This window comes from Aplysia californica, unplaced genomic scaffold, assembly GCF_000002075.1.
Source record: "Aplysia californica isolate F4 #8 unplaced genomic scaffold, AplCal3.0 scaffold00135, whole genome shotgun sequence".
Taxonomy (NCBI): domain Eukaryota; kingdom Metazoa; phylum Mollusca; class Gastropoda; order Aplysiida; family Aplysiidae; genus Aplysia; species Aplysia californica.
Genome location: NW_004797405.1, coordinates 296,337 through 306,723, shown reverse-complemented (window position 1 = coordinate 306,723; position 10,387 = coordinate 296,337). Strand labels below are relative to the sequence as shown.

Genomic DNA, 10,387 nt, shown 5'->3' with positions numbered 1-10,387 from the left:
GAGAGAGAGAGAGAGAGAGGGAGAGAGAGAGAGAGAGAGAAATAAGGGATGTTAGAAACGAAGTTTTTTTTCCTCCTTGCATTCCCTACCCAGCAAACTTGAGATCTCAGGACATACAACTATGGCTAGATGACGAGGAGGTCTATGTGTGTCACTGATCTCATCTTTATTATGTTTTGTTTTGTTTTGTTAGTCTCCACATTTGATCATGTTGCTTCAACGAATAAAAGCCAACCTGTTACGTTATGTTGATAATAATATGTTTGACTCCTTTCGAACGCTTGTTTCTGTTTTTTAAGTTGTTGGTGCTTTGCTGTTGCTGTTGTTGTTGTTGTTGTTGTTGTTGTTGTTGTTGTTGTTTCTTTTACTGTATGATTTCTATTATAATTAATGTTGTTATTGTTAATATTGTTGTTATGACTATTAGTGTTGTCAATATTGTCGATGTTTCTGTTGTTGTTGTTGTTGATATTGTTGTTGTTGTTGTTGTTATTGTTGAATTTCTTGCTTGGTTGTTGTTGTTGTTGCCGCTTTGGTTGTTACTATTGTTGTTGTCGTCGTTATTGTTGTTTTATTTGTTGTTGTTGTTGTTGTTGTTATTGTTGAATTTTTTGTTATTGTTGTTGTTTTTGTTGTTCTTTGCTGCTGCTGCTGCTGCTGTTGTTGTTGTTGTTGTTGTTGTTGCTTTGGCTATTACTATTGTTGTTGTTGCCGTTATTGTTGTTGTTGTTGTCCTTGTTGTAGATATTGCTATTGTTGTTGTCTATTTGGCTTTTGCTGGTGTTGTTGCTATTTGTGTCTTTGTGGTAGTTATTTTTCTCCTGGTTGTTGATTTGCGATAGCAGTGTTATGCGATATTAACAGATCACCCTTTTCAACACAATACGTATCCCCCCCCCCCCCAATAAAAAAAGAAAAAAGTCTGGACTTCGGATATTGACCCCGTCTTCGAAAGAACAGAACCAACTTAGTGGCTGTCTTCGCAAACTCTTCAAACTTCACTCATTCTAGAAATCTCCGCTGAGGTTTCGAACGGGGATCTGCCGCACTTCAGTCCAGAATGGCACTAACTAAGCCAATTTCTGAGCCCACAGAGTTTTTGTTTTGGTGTGTGCTTTACTGTGAAGGGTGTCCCGAGTTGTAAAAAAATGTCAAAGATGACTGGGCACATTTATGTGCTTAACGACATTATCCAAAGAATGTGAGGCTGTCGCTTAATAACATAATATGCACAAGAGCAATTGGTTATCCAAATCATCTGGGTCTATCTATTGATAAACAATAATACAACGGCAATTGGTTATCCAAATCATCTGGGGCTATCTATTGATAAACAATAATACAACGGCAATTGGTTATCCAAATCATCTGGGGCTTTCTATAGATAAACAATAATACAACGGCAATTGGTTATCCAAATCATCTGGGGCTATCTATTGATAAACAATAATGCAACGGCAATTGGTTATCCAAATCATCTGGGACTGTCGGTTTACAAACAAATACACAAGGGTGATTCGCTCTCCAAACCATAAGGGGCTGTCAGTTGATATACAGTTGATTCATAAGAATTAGTTTTATTTCCGTTTCAGTAAGAGTTTTATGACACTTGCGACACAGTTGAGTAATATATTGGCCGACGAGCTGTGGTACTGCTAGAGCAAGGCATACAATAAAATGGAGAAGAGATAATGACCACAGATATTTGAATATGAAAGAAGGGGTAACCTGAGAATACGGGACCAAACGCGTTGGATGCCCACCAGAGCGCCTTCCAGCCATCCACAATTCACGAGAATAAAATAAAACACAAACTTTAGCCAAGATCCAAGGTATTCAAAGAAAAGAATCCCCGGTGGTTTGATAGAATCTGTGTTGGGTTTTTTTTTATGTAAGTGTTTTACGCCGCTATTGAAGCAATTTAGATCATTTAGGAGGCTGAGAGGGACACAACGTCACAACAGAGAGACTGTGATACTCGATGAAAATCCTCCCCACAAGGGATTTGAACTAGGTCTTCTGCTTGCGACGGCGAAGTATTAACCGCTACACCACATACGAAAAGATTCCATGAAAATTAACAGAAAGAGCGATAAAGTTGATAACAAGAATGAGACCTACATCCTTGGAAATAGGAATGTATTATGTTTTTGTTTTAGTAAGAGGTTTATGGCTCTCGCAACTGCATAAGGTTACATGAGCACACGATAGGAATGTGTGAATAATTGAATGTAATGAGACGCCCAGTGGTTTGTTGGTGTTGGGCTGAATACTATCAATAGTGCCCTCATTGCTCAGTTGGTTAGATAGATAGATAGATAGATAGATAGATAGATAGATAGATAGATAGATAGATAGATAGATAGATAGATAGATAGATAGATAGATAGATAGATAGATAGATAGATAGATAGACAGATAGATAGATAGATCTCTCAGTGTGTACACGTGTTTTGTGTGTGTGTGTGTGTGTGTGTGTGTGTGTGTGTGTGTGTGTGTGTGTGTGTGTGTGTGTGTGTGTGTGTGTGTGTGTGTGTGTGTCATATATGCACACACCAATTATACAGTACTCCTTCGAATATTGTCGAGATTATGTTCCTGAACCTCCAGTAGAAGGAAATCAATCAAATAGAAACGGTCACACGGACCTACTTTTTAAAAATTTAATTAAAAACCATCTCTGCACTTTTATAAACATCTACCACTCTCTTATAAACACCTCTTACCTCTGAGATAATAATGTGAGAGACCAACAATATTTTAAAAGTAAAACATCGGTATAATTTATTTTTCAAATTTACAAAATTAAGAATTTCGCATGTGCCCTGAACAGGAAGTATTTAATTTGGGGAAAAGGGTATGTTGGTTTTCAACTATAAGACATCTGAAATCGTTCCCGTGGCCAATGAATACAATATTGCTTGCTCTCTCAGTCACCAGGGCACCCAAAAGGTGTGGGATTATATAGGATTATCAGAAAACATGTATTTTAAGATACACTTGAAAAGATTAAAGAACTGACCCCCTACCCCTCCCCCCCCCCCCCACACACACAAATTAGAAGTAAAAACTCACAAAAAGCCCAAACAACAATCAACACAACCTCTCGTCCCTGTCCATTTTGAATCTCTTCTGTTGAACATAAATCCGAAATGAAGCCATTGATTTAGTACATCAATACACGCTGGACCATTGCTGTAGAAATAAATGAGAAGAACAAATCAATAGATTATCTTTTCGGCTTATGTGTGTGTGTGTGTGTGTGTGTGTGTGTGTGTGTGTGTGTGTGTGTGTGTGTGTGTGTGTGTGTGTGTGTGTGTGTGGGTGCCTGTATGGGTGTGTGTTTTTTTGTGTGTGTGTGCTGTATGTGTGCGTGTGTGTGTAACGTGTTTATTTGTCCGTGTGTCTGTATATGTGGAGGGGGGGAGGAGTAACTTATGTCAGAAGAATGGATTGCTGGAGATTAATAACTTCCCTTCCTATTCAGTACGCATAAAAGATGCATCGGGTGATTTGCCATTCCGTTATTTAACCCGTCCCCTCCATCCCTTTCAAAAAGGAAAAACCAACCAGTGTTTTCCACCCAAAGGTGGTCATTGCAAATATCCTCACTCGCCACAGGTCAGGAGGTGTGGGTCAAAGAGCATTATTCTAGTGTGAAATTAATGGACGGGATCCTTCTTCATTGGCGTTAGTCATCAAACTTTCATGTGCTCACTCACCAGAATGGCGTGTGGCCACTACACGATCCCTTAAAATGTTCTCAAGTTTTGTGCTGGAGCAGAGAGCGTTAAAGGACATAGGTTCGGTAACAAGCCATACAGTCAGCATTAATGTACATTCTCTCTCTTCATTTCTGGTAAATATTCGAGTCCAAACTGAAGGGAACTACTCAAGAATTCGCATTTTCATTTCCCTTACGATCGCATCCCAGAAGACATTAGGATGACGCTTTTGGACAACGACTAAACGTTTTCTTTACCCCCGTTCTTAATTCATAATCGCTTCGTGTAAGTTGCCTCTAATGGCAGTCATCGTGTCACGGCTCAGTAATATTTATGGTTATAGGACATTTTGTGGCGGGATTCACTATTCTCTTTTGAACCTATCTCTCCGCTGATATGCGCCAGACGCTCTTATCCAGTGCTGCGTATTCTGACTCCGCCGCTTATTGCTGGATTTGTGAACGTTGTAATGCTTGGACTATAATTCAACAAAGTCAAAGGAAAAAATCTGCCCTGATCTCGGCGTAGAAAGTAAAACGTTCAGCATATTAAACAGGACACGCTCGTTGCCCAGCTCTACAACGTTCAAATAACTATTGATTAAACGTTCTCTCTGTGAAGATAAGGGACAGTGGCGAACTGGTCATTTTTGATTGTGCTCCACTTTCGTTACAATGATTGAAGAAAAACCTTACTTACTATTTAGCTGATCGCATTGTTTTCACACAGGTATGTCTATCGGTTTCATCACAATCTCTTGTTTACTGTAATATTTTGTGTTCTAATTTGTTGTTGTTTTATCAGTTTTGTGCCATAATGGCAATTCACAGGAAATATTTCTGATAACAGCTTCCGCTCTTGTACAAACTCAGTCCAGAATAAGTGAGGACATCAGTGGAAAAAAATAAGTAAACAAAATTCGACAAATTTTAAGAAGGTGGAGGAAATGGAAATTTAAAGTTTAAAGGCCCGTATCTCATAGTCAGAATAAAGTTTCTTTTATCTTACATCGCACAGGATAAGACATATTAGGTTATCCGTCGGATCATTTGCGGAGAAATAAGTTTCATTTGTAAAGAATGCAACATTATTTTTTTTTATTTTTTTTTTAATGCTTTAATATTTGTGAAATGTTTTTAAAAATTGTTTACAATTTTTTAAATTTTGAAATCGACTCATTAATTGATTAATCGATGTGTGTGGGGGGGGGGGGGGGAGGGCGGGGGTTTTTGGGGGTTTTTTTTTTTTTTTTTTTTTTTTTTTTTTTTTTTTAAATAGATATGACTTTTGTTTATTCCATTGGAGGCTTCATGTGTTTCATAAGGTTGCTGGGTTATTTCAATCTCAAATACGACTTTATTCATGAAGTGGGATGTTCTAAGTGTTCCCAGTTGTATTATCATTGCTGAAATGTAACGCTTTTCCGAATACAGACGCCTGTATCTTCCCGCGACACCCACCGGTACAAGCGGAAGAATAAAGTAAAGTAAAGTAAGTAAGAGTCGGGCGCGATCGGCTTGTGCCACGATAGCCGCTTTGCGCCCGCAATCTGGCTAGCAAACCACCCCGACCCGACCCGATCCCCCAATGGGCACCCGTATTATGGTGCACACACGTACGTTTTTGGAAGGAGTCATGGTGCAATTCTAGACCGATGGTTTTGAGCTCAGTTCAGAACTTATTTCAGTATGCCAAAGACAGGAACATTTCACTCCCTCAGAATTACAGAGTTCTATCTGCCCACTGCCTAGTTTTGAGAAATCTGACGTAAAACATTTTGAGTTTCACAACATGCCAAGCTTTTTTTACTGCAATTCTTTGAATATCTTGATAATGACTCCGAATAATCTAACGTTTTTTATAGAGCAGATAGAAAATTGAGTTTCTGTCCTCAAGGTCGTATTAACTCAAAAAAATCAAAAATGTCTGATAGAATTTTATAGTTCTGAGGTAGCGATTTGTTTGTCTGGATCATGCCGAGTACAGTTTTTGTGGAGAGAAGTCAGAGTGAAAAAAATAATTGTGAGGCAGCGTGGTGGAATTTTTGGGCATATTGAGTTATTGGTATCATCTTAAAGCTTGTTCATTTGTCTTGCTTTCAATGAAAATATTACCCATCCATCTTCAATAGAAGTGGAGATATTTGGGATTGAAGGAGGTGGGGGTCACCTGCTTTAAGAGGTAAAATTAGAGAGAAAAGGGCCACCAAAGCTTGGTAAATTCCAAAGCTGGAGAGTCCATGGAAACTGTAAATTTATATTTTGTGCCTTTAATCAACGTTTTCGGTGAAATCCTCAAAGGAATGTGTTTGTAAATGGACATAAAATGTGTTGAGCCAAAAAACAAAAATTTGATAACAATTGCTAAGCAGGGAGAAAACTGCTGTTTTCTTTGATTTCATTATTTTGACGAGAGCCTGATTCCACCACGCTGCCTCACAATATTTCTCATGCCAACTTGTGGAGAACTGATCGCATAAGCTCTTTAACCGTTATGCTTGTCTTCAGATCAAAAAGTGACAGCCATACGCCCAACCGCACGCTTGATGTTTGACCAACAATTCTGTTTTCTTTTTTTTCTGTTTCTCCTGTTTGCCACTGCCACCAAGTCTGTCCATCTATCAAAATAATATATCTATAATTATAAAATGTGTGTGACATCACCAACATTTATATTGAACTTCATCAGTTCTGTATCGTTCTCTCAGTCTCCAGACTTGAAAATGACGGCCGTAAAACCAACTGTGCGCTTGGCGGTTGTCCGAACCCTTTTAGTTTTCACATTCTATTACACCTGTTCGCACCGGCCATCAAGTCTGTCCATCTACGAAAATATATGTGCATAGTCATGACAATAATACGATACCATCAATATCTATAGAACTGCAAAAGTGTTGTAATCTGTATCCTTGTCTCCAAACTGAAAAACGACAGCCATTGCCCAAGGAACGCGTGTATGTTTCCTGAACCCTTGTGGTATCCTTCTCCAGTTTCTCCCGTTACCTCCTGCCACCATTTACCAAAATATTAAATGTCCACAATCATGAGAATAGTAACGGCGGGATATTGCCAACTTTTATAGAACTACATAAGCTCTGTAATTGTTCTCCCTGTCTCTAGACTAAAAAATGACGGCCGCATGCTCAACAGTGCACTTGGCTGTGGTCCAAACTCCTCTGCTTTTCCTCGTCCCGTTACTCCTGCTCACCCCGGTCACCCAGTCTGTCCATCTTCCAAAATATTATATTCTACAACCATGAAATTAATACGATTTTTACCAATATGTATAGAACTACATAAGCTCTTTATCCGCCCCCCCCCCCCCCCCCCCCCCTTTCAAACTAAAAGAATGGCGGCCGTACGCCCAATCGTGGGCTTGGCGGTTGTCCGAACCTTCTTGGTTTTCCACGTCCCGTTACTCCTGCTCGCCCCGGGCACCCAGTCTGTTCATCTACCCGAGACCTTCGCCTGGAGCAACCTCCGGACGTCCCCGGACACCAACGTAGAACTGGGTCGTATGGTGAGACTTCTGTACCCAGTGCGGAACGCCCAGCAGTGTCTGCGAGCCTGTTGGCTGTTCAGGGCTTGCTCCTACGTCTTGTACTCTCCCGGGAACCCAACCTCCACGTGTGTAGTCCTCGGAGAAGCCCCACCAACAAACACGAGGAGGCCGGACACGTCTGCAGTGTTGGTGGACCTCACGTCTGCCCAGTTGAGCAAGGTGGGGATAGAAATATGGTTTATGAGCCCTGTTGAGCAAGGTAGAAGGATAAAAATAGGGTGAACGAGCCCAGTTGAGCAAGGTGGGGATAGAAATACGGTAAACGAGCGCAGTTGAGCAATGTGGGGATAGAAATATGGTGAACAAACCCAGTTGAGCATGGTGGGTATAGAAATATGGTGAATGAGCGCAGTTGGCAAGGTAGAGGGACAGAGAAAAAAAAGCAAGCATTGTTTTCTAATCGCTCATGAGTGTAATAGCTTAAACTTAAAATTATTCATCATAATAATATCCGTCTATCTTTCCTTCCATTTATCTTCTTTTTCATCCACGTTTCCTGTTTTTAGCTGAGACAAAATCCAAACGTGTTTCAGGGGCTTCTGTTATTTATTCATGTGTGTATAATTTCTCCATTTTATAATCTGGTTCATTCGTTCGCCTTTCCATACGTCCATTCCTTTTCTCTCAAATCTGACCCATTCAACAACTTAATATTAATGTCCGCCAAGCTATCTACTGTTCCATCCTTTCACTTTGAGCTCCCACCCACTCCTCCACTCCCCCCCCCCCCAGATTATACACCCTAAGTGATCCCCTCTTATTTTGCACCAAATATTTATTTCTCTATGTCTCTAAGAGCATTAAACCACACAGCATGTTGCATTCAACCCACTCCTCTCTATGCACAACTTCACGATACTGGTTGTCAAGCTGTTCTACTGTTCTAAACCCAGAGAACGACATCTTTCAGGAAAGAGAAATAGACTGTTTTATTCTTTTAAAACTGTACTTCTTGGCGTATCTTTACCTGCCTTTGTTTTCAACTTAAAAAGTTGAATTTCGATCAAATGTGTTCTGGAGCACACACAACTGAAATCATAGATTAAGAAACTGTATTCTTTAAAAGTAAAATTGTTGGTTTAGTTCATTGAAAAAGCTGACTGACGGTATATTCTTTTCCCCCCTCCCCTAACCCCCACCCCTACTCATTTCCGCTACCCAGAATTCCGTGGTGTTATTTACTTTTATAGTTCCAATGTCACTAATATTTAAATTTCTCCTTGCAGAAATGTTAGGACTATTAGTGGTTGTAAACTACAATTCCAACACTTAAATGACCTATTTGCGTTGCAAGTGCCGTAAAACTCTCACTAAAACTAAAACTACACTTTAACTGTAAAAATAACGGACCTTCTCCCAAACCGTCTCTCCCCGCATTCAGACAACGCTGTACGGGTGTGACGAGCGGCCGTGCCAACCACTGGAGATCTGTGTGCCAGTCAAGAACGTGTACACGTACACCTGCCTTCCCACCAGTGAGTGCTGACACAACGCGCTGGAATCGGGCGCTCGTCAAATTTTGTGCATGTAGAGTTATTGGTGTAATCAAAAAGCTTGTTCATTTGCTTTGCTTTTGTTTATAAAAAGTACCCGCCAATCTTGAATAGAAAAGTCGAGTTATTGTGATTAAAGGAGGTCGGGGTCGCTTTGTTTCAGATGTAAAATTAACGACAGTAAACTTCACACAGAAATATGTTTTTAAATAAGCATAAGAGGTGTTGAGCCAAAAAAAAAATACTTGTCAAACTGGAAGAAAATTCCGATATCTTCGATTTCATTATTTTGACAAGTCCCTGATTTCACCACAATGCCTCATTATAATATAACCTCCTTGGGGAAAACCTCTTTCGTAAATCACGGGCAAGCTGTTCAAGTATGCTAGGTCTTGAAAGCTGAATTTGTCGTGAGAGAGGGGATAAAAACCTTTCGTTCTATTGACAACGATACCTACATTACGCTCCCTCCCCCCCCCCTCTTTTTTTTTTCCTCTTCCACTATCAAAATTTTAATTTTGACAAAATATTTCTTGAGGTAAGCAACCAATTCGACAGATTCAGAAATTTCAATTTTAAAGAATTTCAAAATTTGGGCATGGTACATCTAAACTGCTAGCAGAAGAAATGTAAAGTAAGTGTTTAGCCAAGGCAACTTACAGGCGTATATTAAAATTGATGTTGTATATTCATTTTAATAATTTTCCCTTGTCCAATGTCATGCCTGTTTTCCAAAGACCTGATCTCCGGCAAGCTGCTCCCAGCGGCTCGCGGTCGAGACCCCTGTGCCGGTGAGTCCCTGACGGCGGCTCGGGCACATTCCTTTGCGACGACTTCGATGTCAAATTACTTTTCAGCAATTGCCGGAAACAGGTCTCATTTACAGGAATTTCATTCATTTGAAGAAAAACTATCGAAATGGGTTTACTTGTTTTGATTTGATTACCAAATTAGAGACGTAAATGTCAATTTTAGATTTTGAACCAAAATAGGGCGCTGGCATAGTGGCTTTACCCTCTTCGGATGTAAAAAGCTAAAGAAGAACCTTTCGGAAATTCCCCAGTTTTCCAAAACTGTAAGAGCCCTCCAGAAGTACAAGGCGGAGTGATAGCTACAGACGGCATGACGTCACAGCTCACATATTCATGCGCAGTCGGATACCTCAAAACGTCTGGAAAGACGTCCGTGTCCACCTGCGACCTCTGGACTGGTCAGTTCTCTCCTGTGGATCTCGTCTGCGATGACGTGGACTGCGGGTCCCCGCCGGACATGCCACAGGCCAAGGTAGTGGTCTCTCTCTCTCTCTCTCTCTCTCTCTCTCTCTCTCTCTCTCTCTCTCTCTCTCTCTCTCTCTCTCTCTTTCTTTCTTTCTTTCTCACTTCCTTTATATCTGTCTTTCATTCTCTATCCCTTTCTCTTTCTCTCTTTCTTCCCCTTTTTCATTCTCCATCTACCCATCGTATACCTTTCAACCCGGGTTGTCCCTGCCAAATAGAATCGGAAGCCCGCCTCCTGAATAATCTTTTTTTTTTAAAACCTTCTTCTCTCTCTCTCTCTCTCTCTCTCTCTCTCTCTCTCTCTCTCTCTCTCTCTCTCTCTCTCTCTCTA

At 40.4% G+C, this 10,387-nt stretch overlaps 1 protein-coding gene across 1 annotated transcript in view; it reads left to right on the top strand.

Moving 5' to 3' along the window:
• The first annotated feature begins 7,073 nt into the window (after positions 1–7,073).
• Positions 7,074–10,387, top strand: part of LOC101853157 (sushi, von Willebrand factor type A, EGF and pentraxin domain-containing protein 1-like) — a 22,851-nt gene continuing 19,537 nt past the window's right edge. Inside the window, exons 1-4 of the mRNA XM_013081522.2 lie at positions 7,074–7,445; positions 8,668–8,761; positions 9,517–9,570; positions 9,843–10,063. Of these exons, the coding sequence (XP_012936976.2) occupies positions 7,074–7,445; positions 8,668–8,761; positions 9,517–9,570; positions 9,843–10,063 (741 nt within the window). The remainder of the gene's footprint in view (positions 7,446–8,667; positions 8,762–9,516; positions 9,571–9,842; positions 10,064–10,387) is intronic.